This window comes from Macrotis lagotis, chromosome 8 (genome assembly GCF_037893015.1).
Source record: "Macrotis lagotis isolate mMagLag1 chromosome 8, bilby.v1.9.chrom.fasta, whole genome shotgun sequence".
NCBI lineage: Eukaryota > Metazoa > Chordata > Mammalia > Peramelemorphia > Peramelidae > Macrotis > Macrotis lagotis.
Genome location: NC_133665.1, coordinates 154321736 through 154347060, shown reverse-complemented (window position 1 = coordinate 154347060; position 25325 = coordinate 154321736). Strand labels below are relative to the sequence as shown.

Below are 25325 nucleotides of genomic sequence, written 5' to 3'. Positions count from 1 at the left end.
TGTATACTTACATGTCTACACATGCATAAATATTTATAATTATATGCTCATTTATACATGTTTGAATGGGTATGGAAATATGTACCTATTTACATATGCACACACATATGTCAAATTGGAGAATAAATAAGAGGACTTGATATCAAGAATAATTGATGAATTAATAAAGTAAAGAATAATAGAATTAATTGAAAAATAATTATTAAGCAATTGCTGTGTATCTAGCACTGGTGTGAATAATGGACTTCCAAGTATAGAGGGAGAGACCAATTATTTTTAATGACCTTGCAAATTAATATGATAAAAGAAATAGAAAAGTAATACACAAGAAAGGGACTTTTAGTCTGAGCATTCACAATTATGTATGTGGCTTTAGTGGACACACTTACTAAAATGAGAAGAGGATGAGAATTTTCTGGGTCCTAGAGTCAGCTAGTTAAATTGAAATTTTTCACATTCACTTAGTCATTAACCATTTGTTGGAGATACAAGATTAGTGAACTAGCTTCAATTGGATTACAGGTTAATATAGGACTATAGATTCTGAGAGTTCAGATTCAAAGTTCCATATGAGCTTGTGGTACAGGAACATGGGAACAGTTTAGGCAATGTTGGCAAATAAAATGCAAGTTATATGGGAAACAAAGATGAAAGTTGTATAACTTCCAATCTCAGCATAAATAAGATTTTTTTCCTCTCTGATACTCAGTTTTGTTATTTGCAAGATTTGTAATATATGTATGTGACAGAATTCATTGCTTTCGTGACTCAAATGACATGATGTATATAAAGAACAATATAAATATCAGATATTATTAATATAGAAATGAAATTGTACAGTGAATTTCTTAATTTCTTGTAATTTTAAATTATTGTTGTTTATGAACTTTAAGAAGATAGAAAACTTTTCCTATGATAATTTTTAATTTTCAAACCATCATAAAATCTAATTAGATCATGCTTGAGCTGAAAGTAAATGAATTAAGGGTGAAGTTAACAAAATGAAAATAAGACACTTTAAAGAATAAACCTTTTATTTTATGTTTCTGCATAATATTTTTGTACTAGAGAACCCTGCAACATCAGTGAATAACCTTTCTTCCCACATCATTGTCATTATAATTATTTCAGTACCTTGAAATTGGCAGCTACAATCTTTTTCTTTTTTAAACAATGAAACATATGATATACAATGATCATAATTTTAGAAGACATTATTGGCAAAATTTTATATTTCTGTATATGTTGTTACCTATTTTAAATCATATTTTTCTTTTGCATGGCAAATGGGGTTAAGCGGCTTGCCCAAGGCCACACAGCTAGGTAATTATTAAGTTTCTGAGGCCAGATTTGAATTCAGGTCCTCCTGACGCCAAGGCCGGTGTTCTATCCACTGCACCACCTAGCATCCTCTTAAATCACATTTAACTGACATTCATCTCAAATCCTTGAAGGAGCCTAAGTTTATTTTTACCTTTCTTCACCATGTTAAATAGCTTAAAATTCAATAAGTAAGGTAGATTAATTGAGCCACTGAAAGAGATGAAGTCTTTTTCCCCCCTTTCCCTTGATAACTTTAAATGAAAATATCAATTTTTATAAGTATATTGGATTCACCAAATGATTCTTTGGTATCCCATGGACTACTTTATGCACAAGAGAACAAATTCTGAACAATTCTTGAAAAATAGTCATTTTTTTCTCTTTTTACCCTAAACTATATTGGGATAGATGGAAATACATAGTATATTGGGAAAATATTTTCCTCAGTTTTATGATTCTTTGGGTGCCCATTATAGGACCCTTACATAAGTCTATAGGTCTATGGATATAGAACTCCACAAATAATATTGACAATCCTCTTGACTTATCTTTACAAAGGAGCTTGTGAACACACTAATCTTGACTAATTTTGACTATTTCCTGGTCCCACTCCCATTACTTAATTTTCCCTTCCCCTGACTTTTGCCTCCCAATAACTTTGTGTATATCTTTTGAATCTTATATACTTCCCTACCATACCATTAGATTGCATGATCTTGATCTTGGAGTCATGATCTCTGTTTTTGCCTCTGTTTAATATGTCCAGTATTTAGAATTGAATTGGATATATAACAGGTCCAGATTGAAAACTTATTGATAAGAGATTTCATTTTCCTTTCCTTTCCTTCCTCACTTGAACAACATATCTAAAAATAGAGAACAATAGAAATGAAATGAAATGAAAAAGAAAAAAGTCTATTTGATGAGCTCCAGATGAAATAATTGGCATAAGGTTAAGAACCATGACTATCCCTACAGAAGGCATTGAAATTTAAAAACAGAATAAAATATGTCTGTGAATGTCTAATATCATTTATTTTATTTATTTGTCTCTGTTCCTGGTTTTCTAAAGGCCTTGTTTTATTCATAGTTATAGACGAGAAACAACTAATGTACTTTTATTGATTAGGTATTAGTTGCTTTGTCTACCTGGTAAGAATGAATACTGATCCATTTCAATAATATTTGTATTTTTAACAGAGAACTTTTAAGCTCTATTGCCATGAATAACCATAGAAAAATTTCAGACAACATAAAGAGAGAAAGGAAAATATTTTATGCAGAGGGAAATGGATGTGGCACTTCATAAAAAAATTCAAAGAAAATCTTGGGAGCATCTGACTATTAAATTCATACAAACAGATATAATTATCAGTATGCTATGATTATTAGAGTAATCACTGGAAGCTGCAAATGCAAATAACGTACTTCTTGCATAAATTCTGACTAGTAGCCATAGGCTCTATTCTATTTAGAGAAAGTTGCATTTCAAAAATATATATAAAAGTCAGTTTTGATGTGGCTTTGGAAGTTTTTTTATTTGTAATTTTTATTTACAAAAGGAAAAATATAAGATAAAGTGGTGAATAATGAATAATATTGAATAATAAATAATCTGGAAAATAATAAAATAATAGAAACCAAAAAAGGTCAGATGAAACAGTTTTCCAGAGTAAAAATCAAATAAAAGATGTGGAAGAAAAAATGGAAAAAGAGATGAGAGTGTAGCAAAAAATCATGCTTACCATTTATTAAAGAGAAAGGATTCTTGCTTTAGTTTAATACTTAACAGATTTCAAAAAACATGTTTTCTCTTTCATCCATTTCTTCCCACCCAAGAAACACACAAACACACACACACATATAGACACACAGAAAGAAAATCAAAACTCTTTTCATATTTATATGTGTTGCCTGTGTCCAAAAGAACATGATCTCATTTTACATATTTAATGCATCTCATGTCAGTCAGTAAAAAGGTAGTATCTGGCCTGTTTTATTGTTTATAAAGTTACACCATTATTACAAAATTGTGTTTCTTTTTATAAGGGTTTTCTGTCTTCAAATAGTTAAAGGTGCTCTATAAAACAGCTGCTCTTTTCCTTCTACTTTATTTAGCTTCATTTTAAGATTTATGCATATTTCTATAATATTCAATTACTTATCCTCATTGTATAGCAATATTCCACCCAAGTGAGATACCCTGATTTAATCATTCTCCACTTTACAAACTCAAACTATTTTCATAGATTTTTATAATTAAAGATATTTCTAATAAGATTATCATAACAGTAGAATTTTTTCCTTTTTCTTTCTGACAACTTTATATAATATAAATTTAAATATAATCCAATGATGTGATTCTTTTGAAATTTTAATTATATAATTTCCCATTGTTTTCTCCATCAGCAGGATTAATCCTTGGCTGTTGTCAACAGTGAATTAGTAGACTTGCTTTTCCTAGATGCTCATCAACATTTAATTTTGTCATTGTTTATCATTTTTCCCATGTTGACAGGTGGAATTTGATAGCTAAGAGATGTTTTCCTTTGCAGTTAGCTAATTACAAGTGATTAGGAATGCTTTTTCAAATGATTGTTTGTAACTTTTGTTTCTAATTTAAAAGAAAAATAACTTCATATTATTTGCTGACATAAAATGGGAGAAGTTTTTTTTTTTCCCCTCAAGGAAAGAATTTTATAAATAGTAGTTAGGTTAAAGACCAGTACACATAGCCATATTTAGTCTATCAGTTGAATAAATGATGACGAGGAAGAGGGAAAGGAGGAAGAAAAGAGGAGGAGGAGGAGAATGTTTAATAGGATGAAATGGCATATTTGAACCCTGGAAGACAGATTCAGATCCCACCTCTGAAATATACAAGTAAGTGATCCTGGGAAAATCACAAACATTTCCTGGATTTCAGTTTCTCATTGGTTGTTGTTTGTCCTTCATTCTCTAAGAAGACCATGACATCAGGAAAGTAATGTTATGACACATGAACCTGAATTTGAGAGGAGAGAGAACTATGCTAAGTCACAAACCTCACTTTCTTCTCCAGAACCATCTGGGTCCAGTGGTCAGAAATGAATCAGTGTGATTGGAGATGGCCCTGGGTGTGAGGCAGTAGGGGTTAAGTGACTTGCCCAAGGTCACAGAGGTAGTCAGAGTCAAGTGTCTGAGGTCAAATTTGAACTCAGGTTTTCCTGCTTTCGAGGTCAGTGCTTTAACCACTGCACCACCTAGGTACCCTTCTCATTTGTAAACTGAACTGGAAGGAATATAATTCTTTTAAGATCCTTCTAGCTTTAAACCTCTATCATGATGATATCAAGAATGTTAAATCCTAGAGAAAAAGATTCTGGAAGATTAAATTACATAGCAACATTCCCCTCTTTTATCAAACCGTAAGAAAAAAAATATTTTTAAAGCTGACATCTATCTTTATAATTTCCATCTCCCCTCACTGTAATTCTGCAGCTCTATGACGTTTAGTTAACTCAATTTATTCTAAGCAACATACTATTTTCACCATGACCTTACATACTAGCAAAGTTTTAAAAAGGAAGGCTATCCCTCATAGATTTCAGTTCTTAGGGTTAATCTTTTTTTTTCCCCCCAGTCTCTTCTCCAATCAGTAATTTCCCTGGAAGATATCAACATATCATTTATTTTGATTCTCATTGTGTTTGATGATAACTTTACTGGCATTAAAAAGTTGGCATTATGATTTTTCAGAAGGAAAGGTCAATGGACCCTTATATGGGAAGCAAAAGTCCAATTTTATCCATTTAATAACATTTAAAGTGTCAGAGGAAGAAAGAAGAAAACATGTTTTTAATACCTTCATTAACTTCAACTAAACTTATTATGGAACAGAGGGAAGCAGCTTCTTACAAAAGTAAATAAACAAAAAAGCAAGCAAACAAATAAATAAAAAATCAATCAATAAATAAATGAATAATCAAACAAAGAGATAAGCAAATAAATGAATATTTAAATAATGGTGCTTTAAGATGTCTTATTAAAATGCTTCCAGGGCATGAAATTTCCTCTGAGTTTTCCGCTGAATTTTTTTATTCCTTTTCTTGTTGTAAATCCCTATCACTTTACAAGGCTTAATGAGAGTTTTCTTTCACCCAATAGTCTATCTTCTGGTGGTGAATCTTTAGGAACTTCGCTAGAACCAAGACTCCAATGTTTCTAGCTTGGTAATACCAGCCTGGATCTACATCCCTCCTCACTATACTTAAAGAGGATAAGGTCACCTCCATAACAACATGAGTTATTACAATATTAGAAGCTGATTTAATTTAAAAATAGCAACAATTTATCAATTAAAATGTGTTTATTAAACACCCTTTGTAAGAAGCTATGACGTGATAGGGATGCAAATGTCTGTAAGTGTGTGTGTGTATGTGTGTGTGTGTGAGTTCCTTTTTTAAGTCCCTTTAGTTCCATTGATTAGGCAGTGAGTTGAGAAAAGTCCAAAATGTGTTTTAGTAACAAAGGGTTAAATTCAGCTTTAGCTGGATATGATTGGAATTTACTATGTCTCTCCAGCTTTTCTCTCATTGAGTGTTTCCAACAATACTTCCTAAAGCCCTCTTAAAGTTGTAGAGATATAAAAGATATTCTCAAGAGAAATATAAAGCAACCAAAGGACAGAAAAATAAGCAAGGCTTTCAGTTGGGTTAAATCCAGCAAATTTGAAGAGTGAAAGAAGGCACTAGAAAATAAAATTCTTTCCACATTTATTTCAAAGACAATTTATTCTAAATGTCAGATAAATGCATATAAACCAGGTATAGTAGGGACAAAGTTGCTATAAAGCATTGCAAAAACTGGTCAATTCAGTGAAAAAGAAAATAATCATCCAGAGTGTTTGGCAGACCTATAAGGATCTTTCACATTTTTGACCAAATTTTATTTTCAACTCAAACAAAGCAATTGAATCGGTTGTCAGAGCAAACAGAATTTAACCAGTTAATTTATTCTAGTGAGAATTGGGGGAGAGTAGAGAGAGAAAAGAACCATTAAATAATCAGTACTCATGTGGATGAAAATGATAATCCATTATCAGAAGCTAGACCTATCATCTCACACCTCAAAACTTTTGAAGAACAAAAAATTTTCATTTCTTTTATTTTACTGTATTTTTTTCTTTGAATGGAAAGTGCCTAGCATTTTATAGGCACTACCTAAATATTTGCTGGATTCTATTACATAGAATAATAAATTGAACTCTACTGATCTCCATACTCCACCAGTTCCCATAATACAGGCTTGGCAAGCTTAAAATCAGAGTTAAAATCTTTCACATGAATATATTTAAACTAATTTTTGAGTAGAACCATCATGAAGGACATTTTTGTGCCAAGGAACAATGCTATTTAAAGGGCAATTGTCTTTGAACTTTGACTCTAGGGGTGAAAAACACATTAATCAGCTAAAAATGAAAGAAACAGTTAATAAAAACTATTTATATCCATCTAGATAATTCTGTCTATCTATCTATTCATCTATCCATCCAACCATCCATCTTCTCTCTCTCTCTCTCTCTCTCTCTCTCTCTCTCTCTCTCTCTCTATATATATATATATATATATATATATATATATATTTATTTATTTATTTATTTATTTATTAATAGATGTATAGGTAAGAAAACTTTGGCTTCCCTTCCTGAACTGTATGAATTGAAAATATTACCTTTTGGAAGTAGCAGGACAAGCTTCATCTCTGAATAGTATAAAGAGGAAGAGATTGACTGGCCTTTTGTATTTATGATAACCCCTACCTCCTACCATATTCTTAGAGAATACAGAAGAAATTAGAATGCAATTTTGAAATGTTGTTCTTCTTTAGGATAGAGCTATAGGAATTTAACTAATCAAGGAAAATGTCAGATGGCTAAATTCAAGCTCTGCTAAGAGATGAAAACTCAATTTAGATGAAGTATTAACTCCAAAAAATGGTAGAAACAATTGGAGAGCATGTTCATATCTGATGTAAATAAGAAACATTTTCAGCCATTATTAGACAAATATGAAAATGACTTATTATTAGATATTCCTGACTGCAGTCAGTTATCAGTTTTGTATGAAATTTTGTTTAAAAGTGACAAAATAAAGAACTGATTCATCTTCACCAAAATCATTACAATTGCTTTTACAATGAAATAATACTTTTTCTCAATGATATATAACTTTTTATTTAATTGTAAAGCACAAAATATCGATCCTGGATTCATAAAAATCTTGCATTTATCTTATATTTTGGAAGTAGTGTTCTCATGTCTCTTCAGGTCTCCACTTTCAAATGGGAAAGAACAGTTGAATTTAAACAAGTATTTTTCTAAATTAAGTTGGAAACAGGTAGACAGTACTATTGTCTAAGTCTTCCTTCTGACATGTGATAACAAAGATGTTAGAAATTCACCTACCCTGAAGAGATCATGCAAAAGGGGTAAAAATATCACTTGCACAAAAATATTCATAGAAGTACTGTTTGTGGTAGCAAAGAACTGGAAATCCAGTGAATGTCCATCAATTGGGGATTGGCTGGACAAATTGTGGTATATGTATATTGTAGAACACTATTGTTCTGTTAAAAACCAAGAACGGGACTTCTGGCCAAGATGGCAGAGAGAAGACAGGCACAGTTCTAAAGTCTCCTGATCTCTTCCCCATCTATCACATGAAACAAACCTCTTAAAAGAAATTCGAACCAGGAAACCCAGAAAGAAAAGCCAGGAGAGGAAAATCTACTTTAGGATTTGTCTCCCGCAGCAGCCTTGGCTGAGTACCAGCAGTTGAGTCTGAGCTCCCAGGGAAGATCAGCCTGGGATCAGCCAGATCATCAGCTGAATCAGAACTGGGAGTCTGAGGGCCCGAGAGCCGGACCTGCTGGATCAGAGGTGGGGTTGGACCAGGGGGGCTTGGGTCTGTGGGGAAGCAGAGGCGCTGGTGTTGGTGCTATCCCCCTGGAGCTTGGGGAAGGGGCTTCAGGGAGAGGTCTGGTGCAGGAGAGCTGTGGACACCATCCCTGGGCTCCTCAGGTCTGAGAAACTCTGAGCCCACCCCTGCATTGCACAGAGGCCTCTTCCCAAACAAATGCAAATTATTTCTGCCTCAGGCCTAGGTGTGTGAGCAGAAGAACCAGCCCAGCTGAGGAATCACCTCAGGCCAGGGTAAAGCCCACCATTGATTGAAGGCAAAAGAATTCAGTAGTTCCAATTCCCTCCCTCAAGCAAAGGGAGAAGGACTCACAACCAAGGTCACAGACACTCCAGAGAGGGCAACCAGCGCCTCCTGCTGGCCAGACAGAGAAACTGCACTCAGTAAAGCCTTTAGAGATCCCAAGCCCAGGTGAACCAGCCCCACCAAACTCAAGGTCTTAACATAATGAAGAAGGGTCAGAGGAAAGGTGGATCCATAGAAAAATTCCTGGAAGGGAAAGAACGCAACCCAGAGAGACCTGGAACATCTGAGGAGAATACAATCTGGTCTCCAGCACAGAAAGACTTCCTTGAAGCAATAAAGAAGGAGTTTAAAAATCAACTGGAAAATTTGGGGGAGACAATTAATACCTTGCAATAAGAAAAGAAAACCTTAGAAAGTACAATTGGACAAACGCAAAAGGAGAATAAATCTCTCAGATCATCAATTGGACAAATACAAAATGAGAATAATTCTCTCAGATCCTCAAATGAGCAAATGCAAAAAGAAATTAATTCTCTCAAAACCTCAGTTGGTCAAATGGAAAGCTCTTTCCAGAAGTAGAATCGACCAATTGGAAAACGTTAATGAAGAAAACTCCTCCCCACAAAAAATAATGGAATCTACAGAAACTAATGAATCCATGAGACTGCAAGAGTCAGTTAAACAAAATCAAAAAATAGAAGAAATAGAAGCAAAGGTGAAATACCTCATCAACAAAACCACTGACCTCAAGAATAGATCGAGGAGGGGAAACCTGAAAATTATAGGACTTCCTGAAAACACTGAAGAGAAAAAAAGCCTGGACTTAATATTACAGGATCTAGTGATGGAAAACTGCCCTGACATCATGGAATCGGAGGGCAAAGTAGTTATTGAAAGAGTATATCGATCCCCACCAGAAAAAGATCCTAAAAGGAAAACACCAAGGAATGTTGTGGCCAAACTCCAGAACTATCACATAAAAGAGAAAATCCTGCAAGCAGCCAGAAAGAAACAATTTAAATATCAAGGAGCCACAGTAAGTATCATGCAGGACCTGGCTGCATCAACTTTAAGGGATTGAAGGGCCTGGAATGAGATATTTTGAAGACCATGGGAGCTTGGAATGCAACCAAGAATCTACTTCCCTGCAAAGCTGAGCCTTCTCTTCCAGGGAAAAACATGGACATTTAATGAAATGGAAGAATTCCAAAAACTTCTGATGAAAAGACCAGAGCTAAACAGAAAATTTGGATATCAAACAGGAGGTTCAAGAGACACATGAAAAGGTAAAAAAAGGGGGGGGGGGCGGTAAAAGGAAACAAATGCAATGCAGCAAGTTGAAACTGGCTATATCCCAGCATGGGGGTGGGTAGAGACTCTCATAAATCCTGAGAATCCTGAGAAATGTAACTCTAACAGAGAGAATATACCTAGCCAGAAATGCTGGACATCCATGACCTATCCATGAGATTGCTATCTAATGGGATGTAACTGGCTTTAACTCCACTGGGGAGAAAGACTCTAATAACTCTCAGGAATTTGAATTCTATTCAACAGAATATACTGAACTAGAAGGGACAGACACTCAGAATTTTCTATGACTTAGATAGAATGATCTAAAAAAAAATACACTACCTCCCTAAAAAGGGGGACAGGAAAGAGACGGGAGGAAGGAGGGGATTGAATGGGACAAATCTCATTACACAAAGAGGTACAAAAAAAACCTATGGTAATAGAGGGGAAGAAGGGAGTAGAGGAGAAACACCTGAATCTTCTTCTCATCAGACTTGGCTTAAAGTCAACCTACACATACTCAGTTAACTTATAAAACACCTAACCTTTCAAGAAGTAAAAGGGGAAAAGGGGAGGGGGGACAGAGAAAGGGAAGGGGAGAGGAGGAAATAAGAGGAAATAACAAAAGTAAGGGAAGGGAACAGGGAAAGGGGAAAGAAAGGGGAGGGAGTGATATAGGAGGGCAAACATACTGAAGGGGGTGGTATTCAAAAACAAAATACTGGGGAATATAGATAAAAGGGGGGAAAGGGGGAAAAATACAAACAGAGGGAAGATAGCACAGAGGGCAATAAAGAATTAGTAATCATAACCTTGAATGTGAATGGGATGAACTCTCCCTTAAAATGTAAGCAAATAGCAGAGTGGATTAAAAACCAGAATCCTACAATATGCTGCTTACAAGAAACTCATTTGAAGCAGAGAGATACTAGAGTAAAGGTAAAAGGTTGGAGCAAAATATATTTTGCTTCAGCTGAAGTAAAAAAAGCGGGGGTAGCAATCCTTATCTCAGACAAAGCAGCAGCAAAAATAGATAGCTTTAAAAGTGATAAGTAAGGAAACTTTATCCTCCTAAAAGGTACCATAGACAATAAAGTCATTTCAATATTGAATGTATATGCACCCAGTGGGACAGTACCCAATTTCTTAGAGGAGAAGCTGAAAGAATTACAGGAAGACATAGACAGCAAAACTCTACTAGTAGGAGACCTCAACCTCCAGCTATCAGATCTAGATAAATCAAAACATAAAACAAGCAAGAACGAAATTAGGGAAGAAAATAGGTTGTTAGAAAAATTAGATATGGCAGACTTATGGAGGAAACTGAATGGGGATAGGAAGGAATATACCTTTTTCTCTGCAGTACATGGAACTTATACAAAAATTGACCATGTACTAGGACATAAAAACCTAATGATCAACTGCAGAAAGGTAGAAATAGTGAATACATCTTTCTCAGATCACAATGCAATAAACGTCATATGCAATGCTGGGCCAAGGAGATATAGACCCAGAACAAATTGAAACCTGAATAACTTCATCTTAAAAAATGAGTGGACCAAAAAACAAATTATAGAAAGAATTAACCATTTTATCCTAGATAATGATAATAATGAAACAACATACCAAAACCTATGGGATTCATTCAAAGCAACTCTCAGGGGATATATTATAGCTCTAAATGCTTATATGAATAATTTGGAGAAAGAGGAAATCAATGAACTAAACATGCAATTAAAAAAATTAGAGAAAGAACAAATCAAAACTCCCCAATCAAATACCAAATTAGAAATTTTAAAAATCAAATGAGAAATTATTAAAATTGAAAGCAAAAAACTATTGAATTAATAAATAAAACCAAAAGTTTGTATTATGAAAAAAAACAATAAAATTGATAAACCTCTGGTCAAATTGATTAAAAAAAGAAAGAAGAAAACCAAATTGCTAGTATTATAAATGAAAAAGGTGAACTCACCACCAATGAGGAGGAAATTAAAGTAATAATTTGAAATTATTTTGCCCAACTTTATGCCAATAAATTTGATAATCTAAGTGAAATGGATGAATATTTACAAAAATATAAGTTGCCCAGGTTAAACGAAGAAGAGATTAAATACCTAAACAACCCTATCTCAGAAAAAGAAATTCAACAAGCCATTACTGAACTCCCTAAAAAAATCTCCAGGGCCTGATGGATTCACAAGTGAATTCTACCAAACATTTAAGAAACAATTGGTTCCAATCCTATATAAACTCTTTGGAAAAATAGGGAAAGATGGAACTCTGCCTAACTCTTTCTATGAAACCAATATGGTACTGCTACCTAAACCAGGAAGAGTTAAAACAGAGAAAGAAAATTATAGACCTTTTTCCCTCATGTGTATAGATGCAAAAATCCTAAATAAAATCTTAGCAAAACGACTACAACAAGTCATCACTAGGATAATACATTACGATCAAGTAGGATTTATTCCAGGAATGCAGGGTTGGTTCAATATTAGGAAAACTGTTAGTATACTCAATTATATCAACAGCAAACCTATCAGAAACCATATGATCATATCAATAGATGCTGAAAAAGCTTTTGACAAAATACAACACCCATTCCCATTAAAAACACTAGAGAGTTTAGGAATAAATGGACTGTTCCTTAAAATAATTAGCAGTATCTATCTGAAACCATCAACAAGCATTATACTCAATGGGGAGAGGCTAGAGGCATTCCCAATAAGATCAGGGGTGAAACAACGGTGACCATTATCACCACTACTATTCAATATTGTATTAGAAATGTTAGCATCAGCAATTAGAGAAGAAAAAGAAATTAAAGGAATTAGAATTGGGAAGGAAGAGACAAAACTCTCACTCTTTGCAGATGACATGATGGTCTACCTGGAGAATCCCAAGAAATCATCTAAAAAACTACTGGAAACAATTAGCAAGTTTAGCAAAGTTGCAGGTTATAAAATAAACCCCCATAAATCCTCAACTTTCCTATATATGACTAGCAAGAAACAGCAGGAAGAGCTATAAAGAGAAATTCCATTCAAAGTAACCTCAGACAGTGTAAAATACTTGGTAGTCTATTTGCCAAGACAGACTCATACTCTTTTTCAAAACAATTATAAAACACTTCTCACACAAATTAAATCACATTTAAATAACTGGGCAAATATCAACTGCTCATGGATAGGTAGAGCTAATATAATAAAAATGACAATTCTACCAAAACTAAACTATCTGTTTAGTGCCCTACCAATCAAAATTCCAAAAAATTACTTTAATGAGCTAGAAAAAATTGTAAGTAAATTCATATGGAGAAATAAAAAGTCAAGAATTGCCAGGAGCTTAATGAAAAAAAATGCAAATGAAGGTGGCTTAGCACTACCCGATCTAAAATTATATTATAAAGCATCAGTCATCAAAACTGTTTGGTATTGGCTAAGAAATAAAATGGTGGGCCAGTGGAATAGACTAGGTGTAAAAGCAGGAGAGGGTTATAGTAATCTGCTGTTTGATAAACCCAGTCAGGCCACCGGGATAAAAACTCCCTCTTTGATAAAAACTGCTGGGATAATTGGAAGTTAGTATGGAAGAAACTTAGATTAGACCAACACCTCACACCCTTTACCAAGATAATATCCAAATGGTTACAGGACATTGACATGAAAAACAATACTATAAGCAAATTAGAAGATCAAGGACTAGTCTACCTGTCAGATTTATGGAAAGGGGAACAGTTTATGACTAAGGAAGAGTTGGAGAACATCACATCACTAAAAACCAATTAGATGATTTTGATTACATCAAATTAAAATGTTTTTGCACAAGTAAAACCAATGTAATCAAAATCAAAAGAAAAGTAGTAAATTGGGAAACAATCTTTACAACTAATGATTCTGACAAAGGACTCATTTCTAAAATATACAGAGAACTGAGTCATATTTTTAAAACAAAAGCCATTCCCCAATTGACAAATGGTCAAAGGATATGCAAAGGCAATTTACAGATGAGGAGATCAAAGCAATCCATAGCCATATGAAAAAATGCTCTAAATCATTAATTATTAGAGAAATGCAAATTAAAGCTTCACTGAGGTACCACCTTACACCTCTCAGATTGGCCAGTATGACCAGAAAGGATAATGATCATTGTTGGAAGGGATGTGGGAAATCTGGGACACTATTACACTATAGGTGGAGCTGTGAACTCATCCAACCCTTCTGGAGAGCTATATGGAACTATGCCCAAAGGGCAACAAAAATGTACATACCTTTTCACCCAGCAATACCACTACTGGGTCTACACCCTGAAGAGATGAGGAAAAAGGGTAAAAACATTACTTGTACAAAAATATTTATAGCAGCCCTGTTTGTGGTGGCAAAGAATTGGAAATCCAGTAAATGTCCTTCAATTGGGGAATGGTTTAGGAAACTGTGGTATATGTATGTCATGGAATACTATTGTTGTATTAGAAACCAGGAGGGATGGGATTTCAGGGAAACCTGGAGGGATTTGCATGAACTGATGCTGAGTGAGATGAGCGGAACCAGAAAAACACTGTACACCCTAATAGCAACATGGGAGTGATGTTCAACCTTGAAGGATTTGCTCATTCCATCAGCGCAACAATTGGGAACAATTGTTGGCTGTCTGCAAAGGAGAGTACCATCTGTATCCAGATAAGGAGCTGTGGAGTTTGAACAAAGTACAAGGACTATTCCCTTTAATTCGGAAACATAAAACCCAGATGTCTTATGGTTTGATCTGGTTACCTCTGAGAATTCTGTTCTCTTTAAGGATATGATTTCTCTCTCATCACACCCAATTTGGATCGAGGTACAACATGGAAACAAAGTAAAGCCTGACAGAGTGCTATCTGTGTGATGGGGGTGGGGGGAGGGAAGCAAGATTGGGGGAAAACTGTAAAACTCAAATAATATCTTTAATAAAAATTTAAAAAAAAACAAGAAGGATAGATTTCAGAGAAGTCTGAAATGACATGCATGAACTGAAGTTGAGCAAGATGAGCAGAACCAGAAGAACATTGTACACCAAAACAGCAACATGGGACTGATGATCAACCTTAATCGACTTGCTCCTTCTATCAATGAAATAATCAGAGTCAATTTTAAAGCACCTGTGAGAGAGCATACCATCTGTATCTAGAGAAAGAATCGTGGAGTTTAAACAGAGACCAAAGTCTATTACCTTCAATTTTTTTAAGAGTCTTATATACTACATAATTTTTCTATCCCTAATATTTTTCTCCTCAAGAAGATGATTTCTCTCCCAACACATTCAATTTTGATCAATGCATATCATGGAAACAATGTAAAGATTATCAGACTGCCTTCTGTTCTGTGGGGGGATAGAGAGAGGGAAAGGAGGATGGGGGAAATTGTAAAATTCAAAAACCTTATAGAAAATGATAGAAACTACTATTGTATATAATTGGAAAACAAACAAAATATTAATAAAATAAAAACAACAACAAAAAAAGGGGATTCAACTACAAATTGAAACACTTTTAAAGGATAGGTATATTGAAGAATGAGGGGCGAAAGTTCTCCAAAGTTGACAAGCTTTCTGACTCAGTGGGTTTGCTGTCTTCAGGTATTAAAGCTTGAGGAAGATGCACTGTGATTTGGAAGCAGGGAGGTCTAGATTTAGATATCCTGGGCTTAAATTCTTCTAGCTGTGTGATCTTGGGAAAGTCCGTTAAACATGTTGTGTCTCATTTTTGTTACGTGTAAAAAGAAGGAATTAGATTTCATGGTTTCTAAGGTACTTGATCCTCTAAAAATTATCATCCAATAACCACAATAAATTGACTGCATCTTATGGAGAAGAGTCAAGATGACAGAATAAAGGAAGGAACAGGCCCAAGCTCTTCCCCAAACTCCTCCAAATCATTTTAAATAATAAATCTACAAAGTTATAGAGTGGCAGAAGTCACAAATTGAAAGTGTAAAACTATTTTCCAACCCAGGACAACTTAGAAGATCTGCATCATAGAAAGAGGAGGACAATGTAGCTCAGGCCAGGCCAGCATAGACTGACTACACAGAACAGCCCCATAAATCCAGGGACTGGCAATGGGGCAAATGAAGCAGTGGTAGAAGTGGCATTTTCCAGACCTTCCATCCCAGAGTCATCAAAGGCAACTTGGAAGTCAGGAGGAAAGTTCTGTCTCACCAGAGTGATAGTAGAGCACAGTCCAGAGCAGGTCCCCAGGAATATGGACCCAACCCCAGTAAAGCAGGACACACCCTTGGGAGCTCTAAATTGTCAGGGATAGAAACTTGCAATGGAATTTAAAACAAAGAGACTGTGTCAGAAAGGGGTCAGAAGGAGATTACAGAACTACCATTGAAATCACTGAGATTGGACTATCTTGATTTGTCTATACTCAGATCTGGGTCACAGTGCTGTGTCACAGATCCAGGAAGAGGAGAAGCAGTAGCTCAAAAGAATTTGTAGCTAGTGACCCCCCTCACAGTTCCATGCAGAAAGGAGTGCTTGTGATCAAACATAGACTAATGCACAAGCCAGGAGAGTAGTAAATCCTGCTCCTAAGAACATACTATTTTGTAAGTAATGCAAATTTGCAGTTATTTAGAAGTATCTCTGAAAACACCTGCAAAAAATCCCAGAAGATTGTGAACGGTGTATCTTCTGCCCTGGAATCAGTCCCACCCTAACAAAGAATTCTAATCAAGTCACAGGCTTGAGGAATGAGTAAACTATCCGAAAAAATATCTTATCATAGAAACTTACTGTGTTGATAAGGAAAATCAATAAACACACTCAGAAGAGGATTACAAAGTCAAAGTTCCTGCATGCAAAATGTCCAAGAAAGATGTGAATTGGTCTCAAGCCATGGAAGAGATCAAAAAGGATTTTGAAAATCAAGTAAAAGTGGTAGAAGAGAAATTAGAAAGAGAAATAGAGTGATGTGGTAAAATCATGGAAAACAAGTCCACAGACACCAAAAAATACTGAAGAAAATAGCATCTTAAAAACCAAATTAGCGGGCAGCTAGGTGGCACAGTGGATAGAGCACTGGCCCTGGAGTCAGGAGTACCTGAGTTCAAATGCAGTCTCAGGCACTTAATAATTATTTAATAATTACCTAGCTGTGTGGCCTTGGGCAAGCCACTTAACTCCACAGCTTTGCAAAAACCTAAAAAAAAAAAAAACAAATAGAAAAATAACCAGATTAGGCCTGATGAAAAATGAAGTTTACAAAGCCACTAAGGAGAAGAATGCCTTAAGAAGCAGAATCTAAGCAATTTATTCATCTAATAAAAAAATATTATTTTTTCTTGAACAGCACTTCCAGAATGGGATAAAAAAATTGAAAATACAGATCTGTCAATATATGATCCTTTATTTTGGGAGTGTAGAGCCAAAGGAAAGCCCTCTCCTTCTTATACATGGTTAAAAAATGGTGAACCTATTATTCCAGAGGTAAGTGATTTTGTTTTACATATTGATATGTTATTGTTAATCTTGTTGCCTTGAATTTTGGTTAGATTGCTTTTTTAGTTAGATTTATAAAAATATTACTGTTGTAATAGCCCAAAATTTCCATATATATATATATATATATATATATATATATATATATATAGTCACAAATGTGATTTCTCCTAGAATTCAAAATATCTAATATTTCAATCTGGGAGGAATCTAAAAGATCATTCAGTTCAACCAACTAATTTTACAGACAAGGAACCAGAAACCCACAGCATAGAATTTGCTTGCCCAAGGTCATACAGGTTCTCTGACTGCAATCCCATTCCTCTTTCTGCTCCTAATACTGTAGTCACACTTGTCGCCATTAAACTGACCAAATAATTGCTTCAATTTTCTATTTAATTCTGGACGTGACTTTTTTTTCTGTAAGTGCTGCAAAAAAATTATATCTTGTTTCAAACCTGCATTTGGAGATATTGTTCATTTCTATTTTAGTGGAAATTCTTCTACAATGTTTTCTCTATTTTCCTGCAGATGACTTTTATTAGCTCTACAAAATGGTAATGGGTAACTTGAAATATGTAGTTTTAAGTTATATTTGCATGATTAAACTATTTCACGAGATGCACTTGAGACTGAAAAAGAGTATATTATTTTAATGCACAGAAGAAATTCTCAATGTTTAAAGAAAATTTGCAGTAGATTGTAGAAAGAAAGGGCACATTCCAATCCTCTTTTGCCTCCAAAGAAGGTCATCAAATACCAAATCAACATTAAGCTAACTTTACAGTTGTCCTAAACTTAGAATTAATGTTTAATAGTGACCTGTAATCATTAACATTTCTTGCATGGTCAGAAAATAGATTTATCTGTTTAATCAAATTTTCTGGTTAAGATTGAGTTGTCACATGCATTAAATTGGAGATGTATTGCAAGTTTTGAAATAAACTTAATACAATCATTCTGGGTAATTGTGCCCAAGATAGTGCAGTGATGGGAGACTGTGTGCTTTCAAATCCCAACTCAGGTATTTCATACCATAACAAATCTGGAGATGTTTTTAGTACTTCTCTGAATTTGATATTAAATAGATAACCTCTAAAGTCTCTCCAAACTTAAAAATTTTGCTTGGCTATATTTTAGAATAATTATAACTTTTCTTTAAGTAAGGAAAGTTTTCTTAAAACTTAAAAATGAATTAAGAAAGATTTTATTTAAGAAAACCCCAGTTAAACTTTTGGGGCACATTCAAGATTGTGGCATGAAGCTAGCCTGCTGCCAGAGTTTTTCTGATACAAAGTTAAATGAAACCTCATTATTGACATTAAAGCTACAGATCCCACCAAAAAAGACAAGATTTAAAGACGTTTTCAACTGCAGACATTGTGGATGATCTTCATTGAAAGTCTGTCTTTTTTGGGGAAAAGGGGAAGTAAAGACCAGGAGGCAGGAGAGCAGGAAAACCAGCATGAGACTTTTATCCAAAATGCAATCGAGCTCCCAGCAACTAGACAACAGTACAAGTCCTGGAAGAGAGATATTAAGTCATCAGGGAGGACTCCAACCCCAACCGAAGTCTGAACTCTGGGAACACTGGGGCAAAGGACACAATTGAGTTGGGGGAAAGAATTGCGTAGACAAAGCCTGGATATAAAGGAGGAGACAAACTGCTGTTTAGGCAATACTTCTGCTGCATAGACAATTGGCCATATTAGCCACTGATAGGCCAAGGATCAGATCCCAGTCCCAGTACAAGAAAGCTTGAGTCTACATCGCCTATATCTCAGGAGAGAATTCAAACAATAAAAATGAACAAAAAAAATTTTAAAAAGAACCAACAATAAAAAAGCTACTACTCAGAGTGATGTGATAAAAATGCCACCTCAAAAGAAGAAAGCAGTGAAAAATTTTCTACATCAAAAGTCTCAAAGCAGTCTATGCATTGCACTTAAATCCAAAGCCCCATAAAAGAGTTTAAAAAGAATTTAAAAACCAAAGAAGAGAGGAAAAAGAAAAATTGAAAAAAGAAATGAAAGCTATGCAGTAAAATTATGATAAATTGACTGAAAAAATCAACTCCTTTAAGAGTAAAAATAACCAACTAAAAATGTAACTTCAAAAGCTAAAATTGAACAAATGGAAAAGGAATGCAACTCATCTAAAACTCAAATCAACCAAATGAAAAGGGAATGCATTTCAGCAAAAAGTAAAACTCACCAAATGGAAAACAAACACAGAAGCTAGTTGAAGAAAATAAAACCCTTAAAAATTAAAATTGGACAAATAGAAATGAATGAATGTATGACAAACCAAGATTCCATCAAAGTACAAAGGTTGACATAATTGAAGGAAATATACTTATTAGGAAAAACAAAAGACCTAGAAAACATGTCCAGGAGAGCTGGTTTGAAGAATTGTTGGTCTACCATAAATTCTAGATTAAAAAAAGAGCCTGGAAAATATATTTAAAGAAATTATCAGGGAAAACTGTCCAAATCTACTAAATTAAGAAGACAAAATAGCCATTGAAAGAATTCCTCCAGAAGAGACACCCAGAATAAATACTTCATGAACTATTATAGTCAAATTTTGCACTTTTCAAATAGAGAAAATACTGCAAATAGCCAAAGAGAAACATTTTAAATACAAAGGAAGAACAATCAGTCTTGCACAAGACTTATTGACTTCAGCACTGAAGGTTCACAGGACCTAGACTATGATATTTCAGAGGGTATCTTGAAATACAACTGTTCTATAAAATTCATCATATTGTCTCAGGTAAAAAGATGAAAGTTCAAGAAAATAGAGGACTTCCAAAAATTTCCTGATCAAAAGACCAGAACTGTAAAGACAATTCCATCTTTAAATACAAGACTCAAGAGATGAATAAAAAGGTAAACAGAAAGGGGAAAAAAAGCAAAACAAATGTTAGGAAGATAAAATGAATACAACTTTACAAGATAAGATAACACTTGGAATTCTTGAGAATCATATTTGTCTTAGGATGGTTAAAGGGTAGAATATAGTGAATGAGACTATACTTAGATAGATAATATTGGTAGGGTTGGTTTTGTCCTTTTATTAAAGAAGACCAGAATGACATCCCTTTGTTTGAGACAAATTACAGGGTGACTGACTATGACTGTTCAGACCAACAGAAGCTCATAGTGGTCTACCACAGGTAATGCGCAAATAGTCCAGAGGGAAAAACTGTGGTGTTTACTCTAAATGTATGTCTCATGTTTTCTTTGACCTACTTTAACTCTGTTTTGCCCATAGAGCTCAGCACTTTCTCTGATGAGGGTATCATATGTTTGTCTCTCAGCACTTAGAGTATTTAGAGGCTTTATACTTATTTAAATGATAAGTGACTTACTTCACTAGATACTTAAAGGTTTGTAGTACCAAAGGGGTTCCTACTTAGAAGGGCTAAACAAAATGGGATTTTGGTGTGATCTTATATTAATCCATAGTTAAGTTAAAAAGGATTTAAATACCATGGTTAGGGAGATAATGAAGGGTGTATGTGAAAGAAAATATGCTTGTGGGAGGTACAAATGGGTCATAAAATGGTTTCACTTTGCATGATGCTTTGGTTCATAAGAAATGTGTTTCCATAGAGTGTACCTGAAAAGGAGGAAAGGGAAAAAGTGATTATAATTTGAAGGATTCATTACTCTTGAGAATTATTTTTCAAATGAGACCAAAGAGGCAAGGGTTCTTGGTGAATTTGAGACAAAACTGCTTATCAGCCAATCAAACAAACAAGCAGTAATTGACTGTATTTTAATTGATAGTTCATTGAAAACAAAATATAAAAAGAACAAGGTTAGCTATTGCTGGATAAATAATAGCAAGTGAAGTGGCATTAAGACCTGCTATAGGATAGGGAAAGAAGGGAGGGTGCGAATAATGAGTAAATTCTATTCAGTAGATTTGGCCAAGAGAGGGAAAAACATACATTCTCAATAGGGTTTAACAATCTATCCTACTCCATAGGAAAGTGGGGAAGGGAAGAAAAAGAAGGAAGAAATGATAAAAGTGGAAGTCAAGGAAGAAATGAAAGGAAATGGAACATTAACACTTAAAATAAAAGTTAAGGGGGAAAGGGAGAAAAACATTGATTATGAGGATTAAAAGGATCAAGAAAATTTCATATGGGCAAAAGATAAAATGGAGGGGAAATAAGGAATTTGTAATTTTAACCATAAATGTGAATGGGATGAACTGTCTTATAAAACAAAATTGGGGAGCAGAATGAATCAAAAATGTGAATCCACACAAGGTAACAGTAAAAGGTTGGAATAAAATAAATTTTGCTTCAGCTAGAGCAAAAGATGCAGGTATATGATTCTGATCTCAGACAAAGCAACAGGAAAAACATATCTCATTAAATGGGATATGGAAGAAAACTGTATCTTATTAAAAGACACCATAGCCAATAAAGTTATATCATTACTGAATATCTATACACCTAGGGGTACAGAGTCCAGATTATTAATGGAGAAGCTGAAAGAATTACAAAGAGATATAGACATTAAAACCATGACAATGGTAGCCTTAAACTCTCTCTCTCTCAGAAAGAGACAAAACAAATAAGAAGGAAGTTAGGAAGGTGAATAGAATCTTAGAAAACTTACATATGATAGATCTGTGAATAAAAATGAATGGGAATAGAAGAGAATATATATCTTTTTCCATGCTGTACACATGGAACCCATGTCAGGTATACTAGGGCATAAAAGCCTTGCAATCAAATTCAGAAAGACAGAAATAATGTATGGTATTCAGATCATGATACAATAAAATTACATGTAATAAAAGACCATGGGAAGATAAACCAAAAATTAGAAGGTGACTTAGCCCTACCAGATTTAAAATTATATTATAAAGCATCAGTCATCAAAACTGTTTGGTATTGGTTAAGAAATAGAGTGGTGGATCAGTGGAATAGACTAGGTGCAATAGCAAGAGATGATTATAGTAATCTGCTGTTTGATAAACCCAAAGAGTCCAGCTATTGGGATAAAAACTCTCTGTTTGATAAAATCTGTTGGGAAAATTGGAATTTAGTATGGAAGAAACTTAGATTAGACCAAAACCTCACACCCTTTACCAAGACAAGACCCAAATGGTTACAGGATTTAAACATAAAAAAAACAATAATATAAGCAAATTAGAAGATCAAGGAATAGTTTACCTGTCAGATCTATGGAAAAGGAAGCAGTCTTTGACCAAGGAAGAGATCGGGAACATCATTAAAAGCAAACTAGATAATTTCAATTACATTAAATTAAAAAGCTTTTGCACAGAAAGAAACACTGTAACCAAGATCAAAAGAAATGTAGTAAATTTGGGAAATAATTTTTACAACTAGTACTTCTGACAAAGGACTCATTTCTAAAATATACAGAGAACAGAGTCAAATTAAAAAAAAACAACAAACCATTCTCCAATTGACAAATGATCAAAGCATATGCAAAGACAATTTACAGATGAGGAAATTAAAGCAATCTATATCCATACGAAAAAATTTCTCTAAATTACTACTTATTAGAGAAATGAAAATTAAAGAATTACCGAGTTACCACCTCACACCTCTCAGACTGGCCAATATGACCAGAAAGGACAATTTTCATTGATGGAAGTAATGTGGGAATTCTGGGACACTCATAATGCAGTTGGTGGACTGCAACAATGAGTTTATGATCAATTTTGATGAATTTGCTCATTCCATCAGGGCAACAATCATGCGCAATTTTTTGATATCTGCTATGGAGAATACCTTTTGTATCCAGAAAATGAATTATGAAGTTTGAACAAAGACTAAAGACTGTTACCTTTAATTTTGCCATCTCTTGTACTTTATTTTTTTCCGTTAAGGATATTATTTCTCTCTCATCGCATTAAACTTAGATCAATGCATAGTATGGAAACAATGTAAAGACTACCAGACTGCTTTCTGCTGTGGGTGGGGGGAAGGGAACTGAGATTATGGGAAAAAATTTAAAATTCAAAATAAAATTTAAAAAAAGAAATACAAAAAAAGATAAACCAAAAATTAATCAGAAACCAAATAACAACATTAAATAAGAAGTGTATCAAATAACAAATCATACAAATAATCAATCATTTCATCCAAGGAAATGATAACAGCATCATAACAAAATTTGTGGGATGCAGCCAAAGCAGTTTTTAGGGGAAATTTTTGTATCTCTGAATGCTTTTTGAATAAAATAGAGAAAGAGGACATCTATGGACTTTGAATGCAACTAAAAAACTAGAAAAATAACAAATTAAAGATAGCCATTAAATACCAAATATGTAATTCTGAAAATCATAGAAGAGGTCAATAAAATTGAAAGCAAGAAAACCAGTTACCTAAAAAATAGTTATTTTATGAAAAAAATAGATAAAACCTTGGTTAGTCTGATAAAAAGAAAAAAAAAAAGAAGGAAACCAAATTATTGGTATCAAAAATGAAAAGGGTGAACTCAGCACCAATGAAGAAGAAATTAAAGAGCTAATTTGGAGCTAATTTTCCCAACTGTAACTTAAGTGAAATGGATGAATATTTTCAAAAACACAGACTGCCTAGAAGAGGCAAATAAATTCCTTATATAACCCATTTCAGAAAATGAAATTGAAGAAACCATCAATAAATTCCCACAGAAAGTCTCCAGTTCTAGATGGAATTGCAAGTGAATTCTTCCATACATTTAAAGACAAATGAATTCTAAATAAAATGTTTCAAAAATTGGAGAAGCAGTTCTGCCAATTTCCTTTTATGACAACAATATGGTGTTGATACCTAAACTAGGAAGAACCAAAACAGACAAAGAAAATTATAGATCAATCTCCTTAATGAACATTGATGCAAAAACCTTACATAAATTTTGCAAAGTTATTACTAAGATAAGACACCATAAAGAATGAAGTAGATAATATTTTACTAAATTAAACTAAAAAGTTTATGCATCCATAAAGTCAATGCTGATTTTCCCAGCTAGGGATGATACTGAAGGTTCCATTTCTAAAATATTTAGAGACTTGCATAAAATTTGTAAGTTTCAATTTATAACGTTTCCAATTGATAAATGATCAAAGGATATGAACAGTGAGTTTTCAAATGAAGAAATTAAAGTTCTATATAGTCATATGAACAAATGCTCCAAATCATTACTGATTAGAGACTTGCACATTAAAACAACTTATGAAGTCCCGCCTCACACCTATCAGATTCACTCAGATGAAAAAGGGAAAGCAACATTCAATGCCAGAGAGACTGTGGGAGGATTGGAGCATTATTACATTGTTAATGTAGTTGTGAACTGATCGACCCTGTCTGGGCAGCAATATTGAACTATACCCAAAGAGCAATAATACTGTTTATACCTTTTGATCCAACAATATCTATAGCAGTCTTATATCCAGAACTAGTCATAAGAAATAGGAAAAGTTCCACATGTTCCAAAGTATGCATAGTAGTTCTTTTTGAAGTGGTAAAATCTTGGGGGGAATGCTCATCCACTAGGGAAGGGATGAACAAAGGTTTGGTATATGGATATTTGGGAGTACTATTGTCTTATAAGAAACCATAAATGACTGGACTCTAGAAAAGCATGAAAAGAATTCCAGGAACTGATACTGAATGAAGGAAGCTGTACCAAAAGAACAATGGAGGCATTAACAACAACACTGTGAGTTTATCGACCTTGATAGATGCAATTACTCTTATCAATCTAGAGAGCTAAAATAATCTTGGAAGACCTATTATGGACAATAATGTTCACATTGAGAGGAAGAAAAACTAAACTATACTAAATAAAACAAAGAAAAACCTACAGAATCTGAACGAACACTATATTCATTTGTTTTTAAAACTTTCTCTTATGTTTTTCTTTCCTATTTCATGGTTTTCTTTCTTTTCCCTTAGTCCTAATTCTTCATAGAAAAAATGACTCATTTGCAAACATGTTAAATACAAATACATAAGTACAACATTTACCAGACTATTTGCCA

General features: G+C 34.0%; 1 protein-coding gene across 1 annotated transcript in view; it reads left to right on the top strand.

Moving 5' to 3' along the window:
• Nucleotides 1-25325, top strand: part of LOC141496560 (contactin-6-like) — a 289341-nt gene that overhangs the window by 62519 nt on the left and 201497 nt on the right. Inside the window, exon 4 of the mRNA XM_074199048.1 lies at nt 17158-17294. Within this exon, the coding sequence (XP_074055149.1) occupies nt 17158-17294 (137 nt within the window). The remainder of the gene's footprint in view (nt 1-17157; nt 17295-25325) is intronic.